This window comes from Eurosta solidaginis, chromosome 4, assembly GCF_040869045.1.
Source record: "Eurosta solidaginis isolate ZX-2024a chromosome 4, ASM4086904v1, whole genome shotgun sequence".
NCBI classification, from domain to species: domain Eukaryota; kingdom Metazoa; phylum Arthropoda; class Insecta; order Diptera; family Tephritidae; genus Eurosta; species Eurosta solidaginis.
Genome location: NC_090322.1, coordinates 175,832,422 through 175,855,529, shown reverse-complemented (window position 1 = coordinate 175,855,529; position 23,108 = coordinate 175,832,422). Strand labels below are relative to the sequence as shown.

General features: G+C 33.1%; 2 protein-coding genes across 15 annotated transcripts in view; one reads left to right on the top strand and one right to left on the bottom strand.

Moving 5' to 3' along the window:
- PAPLA1 (Phosphatidic Acid Phospholipase A1) overlaps positions 1 to 23,108 on the bottom strand; it is a 197,370-nt gene that overhangs the window by 153,611 nt on the left and 20,651 nt on the right. The gene's annotated exons all lie outside the window — the stretch shown is intronic.
- Positions 1 to 23,108, top strand: part of LOC137250688 (uncharacterized) — a 149,051-nt gene that overhangs the window by 105,748 nt on the left and 20,195 nt on the right. For all 13 annotated transcript variants that reach the window (XM_067783916.1, XM_067783915.1, XM_067783910.1 and 10 more), the window contains one exon: positions 21,312 to 21,509. In XM_067783916.1, the coding sequence (XP_067640017.1) occupies positions 21,312 to 21,509 (198 nt within the window). The remainder of the gene's footprint in view (positions 1 to 21,311; positions 21,510 to 23,108) is intronic.

Genomic DNA, 23,108 nt, shown 5'->3' with positions numbered 1-23,108 from the left:
CTACTAATTAAACTATACAAACAAATTCTACTCAAATCCTTCAAGCATTAACATTATGCCAAGCTTTTATATACAACGCTTTTTTATACTCTTAAATATAAGTTAAGTACTAAATAAGTATATTTTTGTATACCCAGCTGTAGTAGTGCACATGCTGGTATAAGTTTGTACATTGTAACGGTTTAAGCAAATCGAGAAACAAAATAATATGAACAAAGTTGAAAGCAAGTAGTCAGCTTATAATTTTCTTAAACACTTAAATGCATATTTTCGTATTTTGGAGATTTTTCGACTTTTCGAAGCCATTTTAGAAATGTGTTGTAATGTGCATACATTTTTTTTTAATGCTAGATAGATATGTGGAAATTTTCACTTTTAGTTCATTAAAATTATTTTTGAAATTCCAAACTTGGAATGAAATATTTGGATAAAGATTTTTACAAAATTTTCGAGCTTTTAAGAAAGTATATTGCACGGTTTTCGGTAACAAGTCCATAACAAACACTTTTTTTTAAATTCTTGAATTTTCAGTTTTTCAGAAAATTTATGGCTAAATTCATTCACATATTTAAGGAATTCATTCGCGTTTTTTTTTAATCGAAAATTTTAACAACACTATGCGAAAAATCAACTTTTTTTCTGTGTATTGGATCAAACCCAATTTTTTGTAGAGATTGAGGCTTAAGTAGACAAAGTACTATCTCCGTTTTTCGAAGTTAGCCCCCAAAAAATAGATATCGGCTTTCGAAGTTCGAAATTTTATTTTTTTGTTAACGCGTTCAGCAAATTAAGAAATTAAAAATGTGGTCGTGGTCTGCCTTTTTCTTTTATTTGAATGGCTGAATTCTTTTTTTGAAAAATTACAGTACGAGCAATTCCAGTGGAGAGTATGTGCAGACATGAAAGTAGTAGACACTATCATGGAACAATCTGACTTTTCACCTCGCATAACAGCTGCTATACTAAATTTCTCAAAAAAAGAATTCAGCCCTTCAAATAAGGGAAAAGAGCGGACCACGACCACATTTTTACCTTTTTAATTTGCTGAAGGCGTTAACAAAAAAAATAAAATTTCGAAATGTAGAATTTCGAACTTCGAAAGCCGATATCTATTTTTAGGAGGCTAACTTCGAAAAACCGAGATAGTACTTTTTCTACTTAAGCCTCAATCTCTAGAAAAAAGTAGGTTTGGTCCAATACCCAGCCGGCTGTTGCACAGTGTAATTGTAGATTTTTAAGGTTTTTAAAAATTCTCGTATCTTGGAATTTTTTGGTGATTTTAACTCTTTTCTGGTATTCCTTAAAAAGTTGATTAAATTTATTTAAAATTCTAAATAGGTATATGGAAATTTTTAAAAAGATTTCGAAAAAAATTGGCATTTTTTTATTCATTTATATGCTTTTTCTAAATTTATTTAGCGTAAGAGTTATCGTTACGTCATTTAAATTTGTTTTTTATTCTAAAAATTCCAAGTAGTTATAGAGAAATGTTCACGAAAATGTTCAGAAAATTTTCGAATTTACTCGAAAACTTTTTAAAATTTGATTTAAATAGTTTTCCGAAAAAAATTCATTACAGTTGCTTTCAACTCTAAGACTCGAAATAGAAATTGGACATATTAATGAATTGGAAATATAGTGTTCGTTAATAGATCATTTTAGTTTTTCTATAAATGCAAAAAGTCCTAACAAATATCTAGACTTTATTAAATATACAATTCTGAATAGACATTTGAAAACTTAAAAACTTCGTCAACTTTCGAACAATTTTTAAACAAGTGAATTTTGCGGTTTTTGCTTTGTTTGCTAAAAAAAATTCTAATGTTAATTTAAATTCTACAATGAAATAAATAGACTTTGAAGCTTTCATGACTACTTTTATAAGATTTACGAAATTTCGATTTTTTTCGAAAACTTTTTCGAACTTTATTTTATTTTTTTGTTTTTTTAATTCCAAATTTCTAAATAATTAGTTGTTTAGAAAATTATATGCAGATTCTTAAAAAATTCTCGAATTTTTTCGAAACCTTTTACGAAAAAGGTTTAAAAACGTTTTATTCAAGTTTTTAATTTGAACTAACGAAAATAAAATTACCAATTACTTTTCGCTTTTAGTTGTTTACTGTCAGGTATATATTTATTATACGCGATATATTTCCAATGCCCACAGCTGGGTATAAAATGTTTGGTTTCATCCAAACTTCAACAACAATTTCTTGTTTTATGTTGTTTCTGTGTCCGTTAGTTTTGTGTTTAACTATAATTTTAAGCATTTCAAAATAACATTTTAAGCTTTAATATATTTATTTGTCGTATATAGTACTCATTATTTATTTTTAAATATAAAATATATGTACAAAAAATACAAAGTATATGTATTAGGGTGGGTCGATTTGTATGGACGAAAGTTAACCGATATCGCGCCATTGATTTTTTGATAGGATTTGGGCTCAGGAAAAAGTTCCACTACGCATACCCAAAAAAGTTTACTTTTTTTCGACTTTGATTTTTAAGGTTTTTTTCATGACCTACTAAAAATGTTTCATTTGATTGTAAAATTTTCATGTATACCCTGTCCGACCCAAAAATATCCGCTAAAAACGTTGGCAATAACAGTTTAAAAAAAAAAAATTTTTTAGTAGGTCATGAAAAAACCTTAAAAATCAAAGTCGAAAAAAAGTAAAATAAAATATATTCAAAGTTTCAAGCATGTAGCTTATCGGGAAGTTACTTAAATTTCAATTACAAAATTCGTTGAAAACGGCCGTGCAGCCGTGCAGCCTGTCAAGTCAACCTAAATAAAACCGTTTAAAAAATGAAATTTCGCAGGCTCGAAAATTCTTTTTTGGGTATGCGTAGTGGAACTTTTTTTCCTGAGCCCAAATCCTATCGAAAAATCGATGGCGCGATATCGGTTAACTTTCGTCCATACAAATCGACCCACCCTAATGTACACATTATTTTCGTTCCACCTTATTGTATGCAAATAGAAAAAAAACACCGTTTTTGTTTTCAAAATGCTATAACTTTTTCAAAAATTGACCGTTTGGGATCTTTTTTTTTTTAATTTGTTTTTAAATGTACTTTTCGGAAAAAATTCAAAAAAATTTGTAAAGTTTTTTTTTTGTAATTTTTCAGTTTTTCGAGATTTTCCGAATTTCGCACTGTTTTTTTTTTTATTTCTCATAAAAAACTTCAATCAGTTCTGCAATCATCCCCACTAATCCCGGAGTGGGCCGAGATTTTTTTTATTTTTTTTTATTTAATTGAAAAAAAAACTTAAAATTTTTTTTGTATTTTTTCCGAAAAGTACATTTAAAAACATATTTAAAAAAAAAATGATCCCAAACGGTCAATTTTTGAAAAAGTTATAGCATTTTGAAAAAACACCGCTTTTTCAAAATATTTAAAACTTATTTTGAGTTGGAAAACGGTGTTTTTTTCAAAATGCTATATCTTTTTCAAAAATTTACCGTTTGGGATCATTTTTTTTTTTTTAAATATGGTTTTAAATGTATCTTTCGGGAAAAATACAAAAAAAAATTTTAAGTTTTTTTTTCAATTAAATAAAAAAAAAAAAACAAAAATTCTCGGCCCACTCCGGGATTAGTGGGGATGATTGCAGAATTGATTGAAGTTTTTTATGAGAAATAAAAAAAAAAAAAAAAACAGGGCGAAATTCGGAAAATCTCGAAAAACTGAAAAATTACAAAAAAAAAACTTTAAAAATTTTTTTGAATTTTTTCCGAAAAGTACATTTAAAAACAAATTTAAAAAAAAAAGATCCCAAACGGTCAATTTTTAAAAAAGTTATAGCATTTTGAAAACAAAAACGGTGTTTTTTAAAAATTCATAACTTTTTTTGAGTTGGATGAAAAAATTTAAAAACTTCTGAAAAACGTCTTTCGTAAGCTAGAAAAAGAAGAAAAACTTTCAGCCAATTCTAAAGGGGTCGGGTTCAAAATTGGTCGAAATGGGATGGAATACCCCATATATTTCTAGCCTTACCACCTCGAAAACGGTGTAGCAGGCCCAATCTCTCTGTTTCATGTTTATATAAATATGTATTCATTGTGGGAAGGAAGTATAGTTGTGAAGTTGTGTTGACGTAATTATTAGGGCGCAAACCGATTTTTAAACGAAGTTGTTTTAGAATCGAATCAAATTATGCTAATTTGACAGCGCGAAAAGAAGTTGCATGTATGCTGCTATATTTGAATTTAAGTTCCCTGCGAAGTTAATAGGGCTCTGCCAAATGACGTTGAGCAACCTCACCAGCTCCATAAGCATTGGGAAGGATATCTCCGAGTCATTCGTAAGCAAACGGGGCTTCAGACAAGGCTACTTCCTTCGGTGCGATTTCTTTAACGACAAAGACACTCCCTGAAGGTTTTAGGGAGTGTTATCGATGTTGATGGTCATTTGCCTTATATAGATCAGGTACGTTTCGGTAACAAAGCACCATTAAGGTACTAGCCCGACAATCTCGGGAACGATTTATATGACCACATTAAACCTTCTAGGCCATACCGCCCCCCGCCCCATCCCCTAGTTCCATGAGGGACTTGGGTTCGCTAGATCCTCGCCTGCTAAATATGTCTATGATACGTTCATATTTGTAACAGGATTCCCCTCGCTGGATTGCGAGAGGCAAGTGATGGAAGACTTGACCTCACTTGGTTCTCTCAATTGGCGTCAGCTATCGCGAAACAGAGACCATTGATTTTATGAGGACAAAGTTTTGTACAACACACGCACTGTCTTCTATGATGGGCAATTCATTTCTCATCGCCATAAATGAGGACAGGTATGGTAAGATTGTATCATCGTAGTTTAGGTTTGCTGTTGAGCGGCCGGCCAATCGCTTTGTACGTGACTAGCAACGTTCCTTTATCTTTTTCCCAAGTGCTGCCGGCAAGCAACTTAAGGATTTTGTTGTGGTTTTGTACTTTAGATACAACTTCGATGGCATACGCCTTGAAGGTGAAAGTGTTACCGAATGTTACCCCTAAGATATTTGGATGACTGAGACAGTCGGTAGCGTAACACCATCGACGTAAACGTCCAATATTCCACGTAATAAACGGAGTGGACGTGGATTTGGTCGGCTAGGTTCAAAAAATTTGCCGTCCATGTTTTTATACAAAGAGGAGAGGGTATTAACCTTCTATAGCTTGGAGTAGAGTGACGTGGTTGAATGTGTCAAAAGCTTTTGACAGCGCTGGTAGTGCTATGCATTTTGCGGAAGCCATGCTGAGTGGCTAAGCGAAGATTCGGAGTAAACTGAGGGAGCAGAAAGGTTTCCAATGTCTTCACTACTGGTGAAAGGAGTGATACCGGTCGCTATGACTCACTTTCTTTAGCCGGTTTCCCAGGCTTGAGAACGTGCATCAGGTAGCTTACTCCCTCAGCGCTAAGGTGGAATTCCATTGGGCCTATTGATTTAAATGGTTTGGCTTTTTTATGGCTTCTCCAACATCTGTGGGGGTGATGATAACGGGTCACACGAGTTTCTGAAATAATAAGCTGGTTCATTTCCCAGAAAAATAAGAAAGAAAACGGACCAAGCTGTGAATCTAAAGCATCAACAATTCCCCTTGAACATACACATAAATATTCATTAAAATCAGTTCAGTTTTTTAGGAGGAGTTCAGTTCAGTCACACACGTAGATATGATATACATATATATTGTAAGGATGGTATGATAGGAACAATGGAGATACCATTACCTACAAACTCAGAAATTTTGCATAACGCCTTATTACCAAAAGTGTGGGAGATGATTAACTGTGTAACATAGTCCTTGACCCTGGTACAAGGGCAAATCTCGAATTGTGAGGAGGTGGAAATGCAAATATCCCGCCTTAAAAACAATAAAGCACAGAAGAATATCTGACCACGAATCTTTTCAAACAAGGAGGCGAAATATTTTTAAAACGGTGCATCATTTCTTACGCAAACTTTTAAATATAAAAAAGCATTTGGCATTGACAAATGTTAGCACCTGGTGCCGCTATACCTTAATTACACTTCACTTCAAACGCTTCTGATCTTTTATATGGACGACTCTTTGTCATTGTCTGCTGTAATATTATTTATTACAATATGGTTCAGAGGAGGCAAGTATGGATGCTATCAAAATATTAAGAGCTGATGAGAAGATCCCAGGAATACACGAGAAAAGTTTTCCGGAACATTCATGGTGTTTGCCAGCTGAATGTACCAAAGAAAATTAAAATATATGCTGTTTTCCTATAGCAACCACCCTTTGATAGCGGTGGAAAGGAAGGAATATGCCCTTACTTAGGTGGGAAATTCAAGATGATAATGATTTGATATTCATAGTTGTTTCCAAATGCCTTCAGTTACTACTCATAATTGCGCAAAGTATCTTTCTTTTTTTTTTTCAATTACAAACAAAAAATTGTTTGTAAGTGAGCCCCGAAAAAAACGAAATGACTTTTGATATTTTTTTTTTTGGGAATTGAAATATAATCAATTCCTTTGCTGTGCATAACAGGAATTAATTACCTTTTCCAATTACTGAGGAATGTAATGGGTAATGTAATGGAATTGAATTTACCCAGCTCTTGTTTTAACAAATTGATCTTACTAAGCCTATTAATTAAGTATTTGTACTATCAATACGATCAACCTTATGTAAAACATGTGTAAATAAACATTGCAAAAGTGCAACTTCATTATTTTTTACAGTATTTGTCTTAAAGAAACTAAATCTTTTAAATTTTGCTTTTTAACATTTATAATTATAATAAATATTTCGATAAAAAAAGAATAATACTTATTTCAGTACAATCATATTTGTTTTTATATATTAAGTTGTGAAATAAGAATATTTGTAAACATATGTGTTTAGTTTTAAGCAGATTTAATCAATAAAAGCTAAAAAATTTTATGTGTGTAAGTCTTTAGAAAAATAACAAAAAATGTTTTACTTTAACAATTGTATAAAATTTGTAGTTAGAGTTGTTTAACAAATGTTTAAGCAGAATGAAGGCATTATTTTGTCCCAAAAAGGTAAGTACGTACTTCCTTAAAGTTTCCAAACGATTTGTGTTTGTATATATTTTTGTGTTGCACTTGCCATGTATGTACATATATGTGACCTGGAATCATTAAACGACCCTATTGTGCGAAAATACCGTTTATCACTTTTTGAGTGATTCTTATAGGAAATTTAACGCTCTTTCCAATGTAGCAAACCACAATTTTTTATCTTTCTTAGTTTCGCATTTAAAGTACAAGCTGAATACCCCCCTACACGATAATTCAAATCTTTAAAGGCGTTCTTCTCGAAAACTTGTTTTCGCACAATAGGGTCGTTTGATGATTCCAGGTCACATATATTGCTTTAAAAACATATCTATGCTATTCTGTAATCCTAGAACTCACAAGGGTGCCTTACATACCTGACGCACTTTTGCGCACACATGCACACTTCTTTCACATATTTTATCTGGGTTACAAATTATTTATTACTTCTTATTAGAATTGTACCGTTATAATGCCGTAACGAGTAACCGGTAGGGCTTACGATTTCTTCTCGAACAGAAGCGAGATTTACGAGACCCCAGAAATAGAGAACTCGACTTCTCGCGAGATTCTCGTGTCTCGAAATACCCGCAAATCTCGCGAGTTTCTCGACATACACTTAATCGCTGTATGGGCAGTATTTATACACTTGGTTTTCTTTTACTTGTGATGTTTTGTCTGATTATATTCCTTTCCAATGATAGTTAACTCAAAACATATTGTGACGAATATTACCATCTCTAAGGTTATTAAATAAAGGCACAACAGAAACATTAAGCAAGCTACATAAACACATTAATCGTCATTTAGCCACATACATACAAGGCAACGAAGAGATAACTCACACACAGATCACACACAGTCATCATCAGTTGAAGTAATACTCACATATGCACGCGCATATGCCTATGCGATAGGCTGGCTATAAACTACAGAAACACACGCGACGCATATAGCTGGTAACCAAGTAGAAAATTCTAGCAGAAGAAACGTCGACATAAGGGCACAGAGTATAAAAGCAGCGAAAGCTGAGTAGTCAGTAATCAGTATGATTTAAGCACGCTATCAGTTGCGAAGTGAAGTTTAATTGCGAAGTACTTTCAAAGTAGTCTAATAAAGACCATTTTGCATTATTGAATATTGGAGTTATTTATTCAACAATTTAGCGATACGAACGTTAGCAGAAGGTGTAAAAAAAGCAGAGTTTCCCTAAATTTGTTACAATATTCATATTATTTTGTTCACAGTATTTTATTTTTTTAACGAGACATCGAGAACTCGGCTTCTCGCAAGATTCTCGAACCTGGAAATACTCGTAATACTCGCGTGCTTCCCGACTTTTAATTCAGTCGCTGCATTGCCAGTATTCTATGCATTTCGGTGTTTTTTACTTGTGGTTTTGTGGACATTTTCGCTTGTGCTCCAGAAGAAATAGCAAGCTCTATATAAAACAGCGATTGCATCGATTAAACTGAATGTCGAGAATTTCGCGAGCCTTACAAGTAATTCGAGATTCGAGCATCTCGCGAGAAGGTGAGACTCGCGAGAAATATCTTCTCGTACAAGCTCGAGAAATCGTAAGCTCTAGTAACGGGTATAAAGCCTGACTCTCAAAGTTATCTTGTGTTTGATATGACCACGTGCGAAGAAGACCGTGTACGGGGACTATGGCATTTCCAGTTGTAAATGAGAGTGTCATATGGAAATGTAAATACTTAATTGAAAATGCGAAAGCGTCATTAAATATTAGAATAGTCAATTGTAGATTATGTTAGTTGGAGCTGGCCGGTCCGCGAAGATACACATAGGCTGAATGAGTATTACCAGACGTTTATTTAACGACCAAACTTAAAAGCAATATCAAAAACCAGGCAAGGCAGGACCTATGTTATAAAATAACTCCGTCCCTTTGGCAGATACTAGCTGCTTTTTAGGACATATTCCACATGTTGCTTTTAGATCTGATAGCTGTATCACAGGGCAGGAGCACTAAATAATAGAGGAAGGGGAAAGAAAAGAAGGAGGAAAAGAACAAATCCGTGGTTGTGATCAGGATACAAGGTTGTCTGGGAACCTTTGCTGCCTTAAAAAATAAAATAGGTGCTTGTCCCGATTTAGGCCGAGTATTTAATTTAAAAAGGAGTTTGGCTGTTATGACTTGTGGCCAAAACTGTAATGTTATGTAGGCTTTTTCGGCGATATCATGTGCTACTTATTGGCAGCACAATGAACGGACTAAAATAAAGAATTGATTGCTAATATCGTGGTTTTGTTAATAAGGGGACTCATTAAACCTTATAAATGCCTTATAGTGTAAACGCATAAATTTATCTAGTGCGTAAATGAACTGTCAAATTTGGTATGAAAAATCATTTACACGATTTGTATAAATTTACGCGCACCTTTCATCGTGTAAGCGCGGTAAACTCAAAGGAATGCAACCTTGCAAACAGAACAGCCGTCATTAGTTACGTGAACCAGATACGGATAGAAATTTAACATGCAAATGGAACAACAACGTTGTGATCCTGATATTTATCTGGTTCAATTTCAGATCCGTATAGCAGTGCTTTTCTTTTCGTTTTCTGTAGTAGATTTTTTGACAGCTAACCACTTTTGAGTTGGTAGCAATCATGGCTCAACTATATGGTTGGCTCATCTCTACAGCAACAACATACATACCTTTATTCAGATTGTCAAAATCAGCGTGTTGGTGTTAGACGAATGTAGTGGAATGGAAACATAAAACTGAGCAGCTTTTGTGTGCAGTAAGAAAATGTTGTCAATGTGTTGGTTTCATTTTGAGTTTGCCATCTCCTTCTGACAATCCCTACTCCAGTGAAATGAAAAAAATAAAATCAGCTGATGAGATGAGCCAACCATATAGATGAGCCATGATAGCACTGAAATAAATATGTGTACATATGTGTATACATAAAAGATTTCGCTATATTTAAAAGCAAAAACACGGAAAGAGTAAACAACTTGAAGAAAATGTAAGGAAAATAAATAGCTTGTTTATGTGCGAAACTATTTAAATGTTAATAATTCTATCAGTATCTTCAATTTTTTTGTACGTTTCTTCTTATTTTCAACAAACCAGATGTTTTATATTAGTGCTACCAGCTCTCATTAAGTTGATCCAGATCCTTGCAATGAGATTTGATCGTGAGCCAGAGCTCGATAAGTCAATGGGACGCTCCTTGTATGTATATTCATATCAACTAAACCAATATACCATCCTCGTGTTCCAATGGCACATGAACCAGATACGGATAGAGATTAAACATGCAAATCCATATGGATCACATTGTTGTTGCATTTGCATGTTTAATCTCTATCCGTATCTGGTTCATGTGTCATTGGAACACGAGGCATATTTTTGATTTACGTGTGCCGTTACACAAATACATAATATTAGCTATCATCCGGTGGCAAAATCCTGAGCCAGATAAATAATTTTGGATGTAAGTGCAACAACAACGATTTGTGCCAGATAAATCCAGATAGAAGTCTGGTTCAATTTGTGAGCCAGATAATTTGTTAATTACGTCTTTTTAGGTTGGCAACGCGGCCTTTAATATACCTTCTTTTTCAAAAATAGATGTCGCTGCTTAGCCTTTCGCCGTATGAGTTAAATGAAAAACAGCCGCGACATCTGCCTATAACATTTCACGTGTGCAAAAATTTCACGACATCTGCTTCTCAAGTCTCTCAATGATCCAGAGCATTCCCGCGAGAATTGAGCGTGAGCCGGAGCTGTAAAACTCACTGAAAGACGGCTATTGTAATGGCACACATTCCACATACGCCATGGAGTAGTAATAAAATAAATGCTCAAAGAGAATGCATGTGTGTATGTATGTATATTTACAAAATTATTCTTTAGGAACGACGCAAAAAAGGAATAGTTTCATTTTATCATATTAAATACTGGAAGGGCACATGTTTGATGAAAGAGGCACTATATTTGTATTTGCATATGTACAAACTTTTTCGCATGTACATTCATACCTATTTCGTTTGCTTAAACACAAATTTTTATTAAATCATTTTTGTTTATCTTGTATATTACATATATACCACTGAACAGTGTAGACATATGAGGTCACATTTTGCGTCATGTTAGGTTATTGGTTGTTAAAATAGCATATTTCATATTACTTTACGCGGTCAATAACCATTTATTTACTGGCTTTATGTTTTTATTTTACGTTTTTACACACAACAAGGTTTTTTGCTGCTTATTTTATAAACAAGCCGAGTTTATTATTACTAAAATATAAACTACATACTTTGTATTGGTTTTGCTTGTGAACTCGCAAACAACTGATTATTGAACAATAATGTTAAAAGTCAAAAACAGCTGGCAAACTTATTGTTGCTACCAGATGTGGAGACCGCTAAAAATATGAATCAACAATGAAAATCGATTCAATATTGGTGCCGGTAATGCAGTGAAATACGAATTTGTTATTTTCAAGCAGACTTGCTAAATTTCTGTTAAGATTTGCAAGTAATGAATTAATAATTGTAGGGTTATCTACTTTGTAAAATATACTTTAATTTTGTAAATTATTTTTATGTTATATTACTTTTAACCTCATTTCAAAATGAAAATTTTCTAAAACAAAATAATTCCATTTAAAATACTAATGTTACATTGCTTAAAAATTTATATTAATTGATTTAAAACAATAGTCAATTTATTATTTATATTAATTATACACACTTCTTCTCCAGTTTATATTCAGGAATATTTATTATATACACATATAAGATATTTTACAACAACAGACATTCAACCTCCGCAATACAAATTAATTCATATTCAATTCGAAAATAACACAATAAACTACAAAACAAAGAAATAACTTTGAATTTTAAAAATCAAACAAATTTCTACAATTTAAAAAAAATCTCTTAAGATTTTTTAAAATAAATTTTAACGAAATATTTTCCTAAATATCAATATTTTACAAAAACCCCTATTACGGTTGTCAACGTCAACCAGCACTTCATATCGTCGTCGACATCACGTCGTATCAACATCAATGTCACGTCAATGCATAATTGGTATTTACTAAGGCAATGTATTGATGTCGACGTGATATCGATAAAAATACGATCCCTATATTTTTGACAGCTGTTTATTTAAATTTGTATTGAGTTAAGGGCCCATTACTGATACTTAGCATAGACTTGACTTGACTTGAGAACTGTCACTTGACTTAGAAGTCTGTTGAATTTTTATTTTCTATGTAAGTTCTAAGTGACGTTTACATTTTGAGATGCCATTTGTTTGTTTCCATTTCATTTTGACATTTTGTCATCCAAATTGATATTTATTGATTATGATGCCAGATTGCATGACCTAAGTGGAGTATAATCGTGGCTAAGTTGCCAAGTTTACGCCAAGTCAAGTCAAGTCTATGCTAAGTATCAGTAATGGGCCCTTTAATTTTTTGTTTAGTGGACAATTTGTGGATCTAAATAACTGCTGAAATCTATTAGTGCACAATTAAGCATTTCGGGCAAAATACACACAAGAAATTTGTTTACGAACTTTAGTGAATATATTGTAGATGATTGGATTTCTCTTTAGTACATCATTAGCAACTCCCTACCTCCCAGAGCGTGGTGCACTAATGGAAAACTTAATCGAATTCGGGAGGGGTATCAAAATACCCGAATTGACCTCGGTATTAATAATCTGAAGGCGGAAATAAAAAATCTTTGAAATTTCACAAAAACCTTTAAATGAACCACTTGAAAGCTTGCAACTGTTTTTGCAAATATTTCCTAACGCAAGTAAAATTTTTATATTCCGACTTCGGATTATTAAAATCGAGGTCAATACGTGTCTTTTGGTAACTCTCCTGTCTGCATGTATGTAATATATGTACATAAGTAATAAATATGTGTGTGAAATTCATATTATGAATATTTTAGTTTTTTTTGTTTTTGAAAATATGAAAATAATTGATTCTAATTCGAGCTAATTGAATATCTAATTGCATTAGCAGAAGTCAACTACATTTCTAATTGTAAAGGTAACCCAATTTGTTTTGCTAATGGCAACTAATTGCAATTAGATTTACCATTAGAAAAAAAATTTCAATTATCTAATGGGAATTAGTTGACTATTTCTAATTGTTTAATGAATTAGAGAATTTCGCAAATGAAGGTTAATTAGTAATCATTAGCATTAGCTAATCATTACTTAACATCTATGATTCTGCATAATACAAAGTTTTTAATTTTTGAGTAATTGTGCACACAAAGTTGCCATCTGCTATAATTCAACCTCATTCTAGGTTCTTCAAACACAACATTATAATTGACAATATTTAACAAACAACTATTAAGTTATTTTTAACCTCAACAACATAGCAATAACACAACCAAATATTAATATAGATAAAATAGTAATACAATAAGTAAACAATAACAACAACTAAGAATAAGCTATCAAGTACATCGAATCATCAAAAGATTACATCAATACCAACATAAACTTTTAACACAATTAACAAAAAAAAATACATTTCTCAAAATTCTGACAATTAAAAAAACATACAATATATCTAAAACACAAAATTCAAACGTTTTTCAAACTACAACACAAAATTCTTACAGTAATCAATACTCTTCAAAAAACGCGAGTACTCCATAAATAGTGTAAGGAATATTCCTCTAGGAGTATAGGAGTGTTCCAAAACTAATCTGTATTCATACAAAAAATGTGCTCCAATTAACATTGCGATGTCCTAGGAGAGGAGTAGGTGATCCCACTCTCGCTTTGTTTGTGAGTATTCCATAGAGTACATACGTGAGAGTACTTTCCAAAGTACTTTCACTGTAGTACTCCATGGAGCACCCTCTGCATATGCCAAAGTACTAAAGAGGAATTGTGTCGGAAAGAATTATCGGAGTGAATTTAAATGAAGAGGGGCAATACAACTTTTATATTTTATACTACGAATATTCTTATGTTATTTAGCATTTGCGTGAATAAACTAATATTTCTCTATACTATAGTATGTATACATAAAACCAGTGCGCGGTTGCATTTTATCAGAGTTGCCATAGTAAAATTTTATTATCAGTTATTTGTATGCAATATTTTACTTTTGGCAACTCTGTTCGATCGTCATCAAGTCGTCATCACGGTCGTTAAGAAACGAGCAATGATCGGCTGATGGTGGTCCGCAAACGCATTGCAAAGGAGTATTGTTAGAGTACTCCAACATGAAAAAAATGGAACACGTAATCCAACAATTTTTGCAGGGTATACACTGTAAATAAACATTTAATGTTTTATGTAGGGTTATCTACTTTGTAAAATATTGTAACGAATTTACTTGCAATTTCCCTTATTTGCAATTTTCTACTAAGGTTCAAATCACTAAACTGTTGAATAAATAACTCCAATATTGAATAATGGAAAAATGGCCTTTATTAAGGTACTTCACAATAACACTTATAGCTTGCTTAATTAAATCGATCTGATTGATAGCTTAAATGAAACTGATTACTCGCCTATACTTTTGTCGCCTTTTTATACTGTCCGACCTCCTCGTTGCATATTTCTAGACTTTTCTAATTCCAGAACTTACTAGTTAGTTATAACTTTCTCAGCTACAACTACAGATGTATAATTTGTATAGCTTCTCTCATACCCCATGTGCTTGTATGTGTAAGCGACACTTCCACAATCACAATTGCATACCTTTAGGAGCATCTCAGATAAAATATCTGCGTGTGTTTGTGCATCTCTTCTCCGCTGCGTGTGCGTACATAGGTGTAGACAAAATGATTAAATTATTGATGTGCATTCACGTCACTGCTTAGCATCGGCATAGAGATGGCAGTACCCCTTAGTGCCGCTAACATTCGTAACAATATACTTTAATTTTGTAAATTATTTTCATGTTATATTACTTTTAATCTTATTTCAAAATGAAAATTTTCTAATCAGCTATTTTTTAAATTTTTAAAAAGTGAATATCATAAATAATAAAGAGAATAAATTTATTTAAATATATAGTTTTATTCTAAACTATAATAATTTCCTGGTCGAGTTTAAGCTCCAGTTAAAGTTGTTTAGAGTTTAACCTTGCCACACTGTTCGATAACAAAATTTTTTCTCATGATCTCAGCTTAAGCGGCCGAAGTGGCAGGGTTAAACGTTGGTCAACTTTAACTGGAGTTTAAACTCGCCCTGAAAAACCGAGCATAAGATAGTTATTTTTAAAGTAACGGTAAAGCATATAACTATTGTCAAAAAAATTTAACTTTTCTTTTTTCCCTTACTGTACATTCAATTGTACATGTCAAAAATAATAACATTAAAGTTAAAAATAATGATCAAAGTGTTTCGTATATTCCAGAAACAAAAAACATTAATTTAGTCAGCAATTTTAGTTTTAAAATAAATTGATAAATCTTTTTTACGTAAAAATAAATAAATAAAAAAAAAAAAAAAATCTTTTTTACGTGCTCAAGTTAAATTTGTTAAATGCATAACTTTAACATTATTTCTAAAAGGCCTGTTCTGGAAGTGTGAAACTACATCCCAATTAAAAATGCGCGGGATTTACTTTTAGTTTTTTGGAAAATCTTTCCCTTGTAATAAATCTCGAACTTGCCGTTTCGAGTTCATCGAGTTTTCAAATGCGTCGTGACATGGAGGCGAGTTCAAACCCTATACCTATCTATATATATAAAAAGAAGTGTACATATTGATTGTCACTCCATAACTCGAGAACGGATAGAAAGATTGCCATGAAATTTTTAGGAAAGATACAGGAAGGAGAGATGATGGTTAGTTGATTTTGAAATCCCAAATCGATTTAGCCATTCTTGAGTTATGATTTTTTTTTAGAAAAAATTCAATAGGTATATAAAATTCTTATGTCACGGTGTTAGAGGCTTAACTCCTTCGAAACGGCTGAACCGATTCTCATAAAATTTTGTGAGCATATTGGGTAGGTCTGAGAATCGGCCAACGTCTACCTTCTTTTTCGCTACGAGCATAGGGTCTTGAGATCAAAACGTGGACCCGGGTACCCCTAGAATGTGTTTATACAATATGGATATCAAATGAAAGCTGTTGATGAGTGCTATAGTACAGAATAATTTGCATACACCTGGGTGCCTAGGGTATTGAGATATAGGCCAAAACGTGGACCCGGGTACCCCTAGAATGTGTTTATACAATATGGATATCAAATGAAAGCTGCTGATGAGTGCTATAGTACATGATAATTTTTGGGAGGCTAAGGTCTCGAGATATAGCCCAAAACGTGGACCCCGGTACCCCTAGAATGTGTTTATACAATATGGATATCAAATGAAAACTGTTGATGAGTGCTATAGTACAGGACAATTTTCATACAACTGGGAGGCTAGGGTCTCGAGATATAGCATAAACGTGGACCCGGTTACCCCTAAAATGTGTTTATACAATATGGATATCAAATGAAAACTGTTGATGAGTGCTATAGTACAGGACAATTTTCATACAACTGGGAGGCCAGGGTCTCGAGATAAAGCATAAAACGTGGACCCGGATACACCTAGAATGTGTTTTTACATTATGGGTATCAAATTGAAGCTGTTGATGTATGCTTTAGTACAGAGTAAGTTTTACACAGCTGGGTGACTACGGTCTCGAGATATAGGCCAAAACATGGACCCGGATACACCTAGAATGTGTTTTTATATTATGGGTATCAAATTGATGCTGTTGATGTGCGCTATAATACAGAGTAAGTTTTACACCGCTGAATGACTAGGGTCTCGAGATATAGGCCAAAAGATGGACCCGGATACCCCTAAAATGTGTGTGTATTATGGATGTCAAATGGAAGCTGTTGCTGAGAGCTCTAAAGTTCATTGTGATATTCGATTTAGTCGCATCAACCTGGCAAAACTGATAAATATGCATGCGAAGCCGAAATAAAGGCAAGAATTAATAATACATACGTCCTATTCGATTTGCCTGAAATTTCGTATATAAATTTGCCTATATTAATATTTACTATGCTTTTTTCCGGGAAGTATACCAGAGATGGACTGGGACTTGGATTAGGACTAGGACTGGGACTGAGACTGCGACTCGGAGTGGGAGTGGAACAAAATACATACCACCCTCTGGGACTGGCAATAAGAGATGAAGAAGAAGGAGAAAAACTTGAGAGAATAGAAAAGAGAGAAGGAGACTGAGGAAGAGATAGAATGAGACGAAGATGGAGATGAAGCGAAAAAGACGGAGGGAGGAGTGAATAAAAAGATTAGGAAAAAGTGTAGAGGGGTAGGGCAGAGTTAGACGGAAAAAGCTTATTAAAATGTATGCAGATAGGCCAAATTTAGGGCAGAACAACGTCTGCCTGGTCTGCTAGTATACTATATGTATATATAATCAACATTTTTTCAATGGTTTTTATTTTCGTTTTAGAATTTATTAATTTATATTTTCTAGTTTTTTTTTATTGACTATCATACTTATCGTATTAAATCAGTTTTTAAATCACCTATCGCTTAAAAATGTTACCCTGCTTTAGGTTATTAATTTAAAAAAATTAAATATCAAAACCGCTAGCATTTGAGTTGCAAACGATTTCGAGTTCCAGAACGGGTATTTTTTCATCACAAGCTATGCTGTCTTGAAATTTTAATCGTGCGGCTAGTCCAGCGATGCCAAAGGCGTTTCACCAAAGCGTATGGGCGATTTCCAAGATAGTGATGCGTCTACACCCCAAATTATAGAATGACTAACTTGGATAAGGATTCATTTAAATAGTGCTTAGAAATTAAATAGTGAGGAGTTTTTGGCTCTATAATCGAAAAATGTATCCTTGAACAGATAGTGTACACCAAAGGGAAACTGCTTTATCAAATAAAATTATAAAATGGTGAAAAAATATAGTTTTTTTGTCGGGCATGAACTAATGAACTTATTATTTTTTACATTTAGGCCCGTACAACTAAGTTTTTCGCTTGAATTACGCTTAAATTTATTATGTAGATTTTCAGTCAGTAGGAATTTAAACTCGCACCAAAAAACCAAACCTAATTGTCCCATTTTTCTACCGTTTAGACCAGGGCTGCTCAAAAATTTGTGTATTAAATTGCAAATACTAACACAACAGAAAAATTATAAGTGCGCTGAGAAAAACTAAAATATTTTTTTTTAAATGGAATTATTTTTTTAAAAAATAATATTGTAATACAGTTCAAGTAACTTTATGTATATATAGATCTACATATAATAATACAACAAACATAGAATAATGTGTATACTTAATATAATTATGTTACCGGACACAACTTTATTTGAATGTTTTGATAACATCTTCAATGTCTATTGTTGCACTATATGTGGATAATTGTATAACGGCTTCTAAATGGCCTTGGGTCAAGGAGTTTCTTAGGTTCCTTTTGATTAATTTAAGGCTGTAAAATGCTTTCTCACATATATATGTACTACTAAATACAGACAAGTATTTTAATATTTCATTTCTTAAAATCGGACACTTGTCTTTGCTCGTAATTTTCCAAAAATCAATGCCTTGTAATTTTCTTTCCTTAAGGAATGAATCAGTTTGTAAATTGCACAATTCCATCTGAAACTATGGACTTTGCGATAATATATCACAAGTCATGGAACTGTAAAAAATTGGTAAAATTTGTTTAATTCCGTCGAAATCTTTGAATTGGCTCTGAAAACTTATTTTGAAGCTTTCTAAGCTGCTTTTCATGTAACTAAAATCAAAGTCTATATTTTCATACTCATTCAAAATTGTCCCTAAACAAGGAAAGTAGAACAATTTTTCTTTTTGTAGGGCGGCCAAAAATATGTAAATTTTATATATAAAGCCACTTATAAAACAGGCCATCTCAAATATAGTTTTGTTTTTTCCTTTAATATAGCGAAATGTAGTATTTTATTTATTATTTCAAAAAATTATCTTAAGCATTTTCCTCTGCTCTGCCACCTTACTTGTGTAAACATTACCAAATCACCATATTGACATTCGCATTCGTCTATAAATTTCTTAAATTTTCTATGTGTAAGTGCGTTATGACCTCTTATATTTTTTAAGATTTGTACTACTACATCCATAGTTTTAGTGGCATGCTTCCATTGAGGGCATAAGTTTTCTTGGTGGATTATGCAGTGATATCAGGTACTTCTATTCCCCTTTTGATTAACTGACCAACAAGACCATTATTCTTACCAATATGGCTGGTGCTCCATCTGTACATATAGCAGATAGTTTTGTCAAAGCAAGATTGTCATTGGACTTTTTATAAATAGCGTTGAATATACACACCTGCTCAAAATAATAGTTACACAGCAGTCCTTCAATTTCAAAACAAGAAAAAATCCATTTTATTAATCAATATTAAGAAGATAAAACACACTTTTATCCTTGTCCTATTTATTAATGAAAATAAGCAAACTCCATATTAAAGTAACGAAAAACATATTAGTTATTATTTAAAAACATTAATTGGCTGAAACTAACCTGCTCATAAAAATAGGTACAATTTTGATGAGATACACTCAGAGAAAAACGCCGTTCTGAAATCCAGCACCACCGGACTCAATTCAAGCTTTTCATGTTCTTACTTTTTTGTTCTTGAAAAACGAAGGACCTGTTCTTAAAACAACAACCTTGTGCTTGAACTCACACCATTTTCTTGAAAAGAGAACGGCTGGTCTTAAAATATAGACAAATGTTCTATTAATGAGAACAATGTTCTTAAATTAAGTTTAAGAAAAAAAAACGGGACAATTCGTGTGCACTACAATGTTAAATACAATATTTGGCACAAGCTATGAAGCAGTTGTAGTGGCCTAGCGGTTGCGATTGTGTGGCGCGAGTTCGATCGCCGTCAAACTCTGAAGTTTTTTTAAACAATTTTTTATATTATATTTTTTTTTTTTCGTTCAGTTTCATTGACATATTGAAGGTTCACACATCAATACCAAACTGGTCATAAAATACGAACGATGTGCTTGGAAAACCCGTTCTTAAAACAAGCCCATCGGTCACGAGTTAAGAAAAAACGTACCTAACAGACTTTTGTCAACGAATGTTCTTAATTTTGAACGTGTTTCGTTCGTTTTAGAACGATTTTTTCTCTGAGTGTAGTAGGTATGAAAAAATATATGAAACAAAACTTTTCTTTTACACATTTAACATTGCTTACTGGATGTATATCCACCTCCATCCTGAACTAATTTACCCATTATTTTGGGCATGCTATTGATTAAAGTCTGGCAGGTTTCTACGGATATCTCAAACCAAGTTTTTGAACACATTCCCATAATTGGTCTTTGTTGGAGAAAGTTTGACCTGCCAATTTCTTTTTTAAATGTCCCCACAGGTTTTCAATCGGATTTGTGTCCGGGGATTGACTAGGCCACTTCAAAGCATTAACATCATGGTCCGTCACATTTTTTATATTTTTTTCATAGTAAATTTGTTTTTTGTGCTTGTTCATCATATGAAATAGTTTTTGCTTTGCCCTTACACAGGAGCGTGCGCAGGAATTGTCTATGGGGGGTTTTTGAACATATGGAAGCTCATAGTAAGCATCCGTTATTGTCAATACTAGTTTTGCGATAAAAATTAATAGAAACGGGAGTAAAGAGAAACATTTACCATATTTATTGGCTATCAGTCAAAAAATGCACTCTTCCATCTACCACTTTTTATGAAAAAAAATTCAGTCGTTGTGAGCCCATGGGGTGGTTTAAACCCCCAAAAAACCCGTTGCGCACGACCCTGCCCTTACATATGAAAATCAAAAACTTCCTTATGAATTTTATTTATGTATGTATATGCGAGGGCATACGGGAGTGCTTTGACATTTTTTTTTATATTCAAAGTGTGAATTTGTATCTGTGCCTATGATTCAGGGCAAAGCAAAAACAAAAGTGCTACAAGTGTATAGGGATTGAGCAGCCCTGGTTTAGACTAAAAACTGTATCACAGAAAAACAAAATTGCACAATATTTATAAAAGAAATCGTGAAACATATATATAACATTATTGTGTACATATTTATCTACACTTTATATGACTGCAATTTGATAATCCCGACTCATGCCATAATACATTATATTTACATTTTGTTTTTTGTCTTATTTCTTGATTCACATTTTTACCAACCTTTGGACTATTGCATATAAAAAATTTACTTTAATTTTTTCTCTCTCACACACACACACAATATGTAGATATCAATTTAAAAAAATTGGTCAAATTCAAGTCGCTTGTTCTCACTCATGGACCAGATGATCATCGACTAGATGCTTACGTACCTCTGAATAAATTACGTAAAGCGACCGTTTACAAATTAAAAATGATTCCGGAATCCTTAAACGATGAATATGCCGTATTTGTTCGCGCCGAACGTAAATCAGATTTATTTTTGGGTAAGTGAAAGTTTGTAGAATTTTCGAAAATAATTAATAACGATTTTTATGCATAATTTATTGTGTTTATGAGGGGATATAAGTCTTGCACGTTCGAGATTAAAATTTTTACTAAATGTATTGTTAAAATGAGCTCAGCAAACAAGTATAGCTCTGTTTGTGATTTTGAATGAAAATTATAAGTTGAAATTGCGCTAGAATGACTATAGTGCACTTCATAATTATAATGTCACGAATATTTAATTTATGATTATAGGGTTGAATTGTTTGCTGATTTGTGTGAAGAGCCCTCTTCAATTACAGTTAGCGCTAATGTGCCGTTTTAATCACCCTTATTGTCATTGTCGTCGTCAACATCGTCGTCGGTTTTCAGTCGATCTAACATCGTATCGACGTCGTCGTCACTTCGACACCAAATCGGTATTGGCTAAGCTTGTTGAGACGACAATTTATCGATAAAACGAAAGGAAAATATACCATCTCTGCCATTTCTGAATCAGCTGTTCGATTTTTTTTACAATTTCTGTATCTTTTTTCGCGATTTGAGATTTGTTTAAATATTTCAATTCAAGATTTTACAAAAATGTTTTATTATGACAGTAGTGCGAGCTCTAGTGACGAAAATAATAAAGAGGAGCTTACTCAATAGAAAAAAAATCTGAAATAACTCCGATTTTTTCTAGCCCAGCTACAAGAACCTCGAATTATTGCGCACTCGTTATTTTCATTTTGAATATCTAAAAAAACAATGCATATTACATGTTTGCATATTTAATAAATTAAAAAAGAATTTTTTACTTACATATTTTCCTTCTGTCGTCAATAAAGCAGCGTCGACAAAAATGGCGTCGTGTGGTGGCGACGCCGACAGCAAATTTGCTTAGCCAATACCAAAGATGTGTCGATAGTCGTCAATAGTTATCGAAAACGACGATGGCAATACCGAATTTAACACGTCCTCGTCGTCCAGTGACGACGACGACAATGACAATAAGGGTGAATGTGACAACTCGAAAATTAACCAACGAAAAATATTGTAAGAAAACAAACTTTTAAAAGCCACACTTATACATCCCGTTAAGTTTAAATTTTCTCAGGCGTAACATTCTTGTAATCTGGGAAGCTCCCAAAAATGGTGTTCCCAGAAACTTCACTCTACTTCTATCGTGCGCTAATAATATTCACCGCCATATTCTTAGAGGCTACAGGACTGCAATCGTTTCATTGAATATGATACGACCGTGTCCACAATCCAAATACACCAACGGGTTAAGAAACTTAGAATATTCTGGGATAAGAGTACCTGCCTTAAGAGGCCCTAAAATCCAAATCTCCGTACGACTTCATCACGTTCTATTTGACTGCCTTATGAGTACTATTCTGAAGTTCTCTAGCTGCTCTCTCTATGTCGTAGTTCTCCACCTGGAAGACACTGCATGAGTCAGGAAGTCGGTAAGATTGATTTACTTGCAGATGCTTTGAGTACATTCCAGCTTCTCTCAGGGAAGTGAAAAATTATGTTCAAGATAAGCTAAGACTTGGAATATTCGTCGCACCGATAAAGGTCACTACTCCAAGTCCAAAAAAACAGAGCTGATA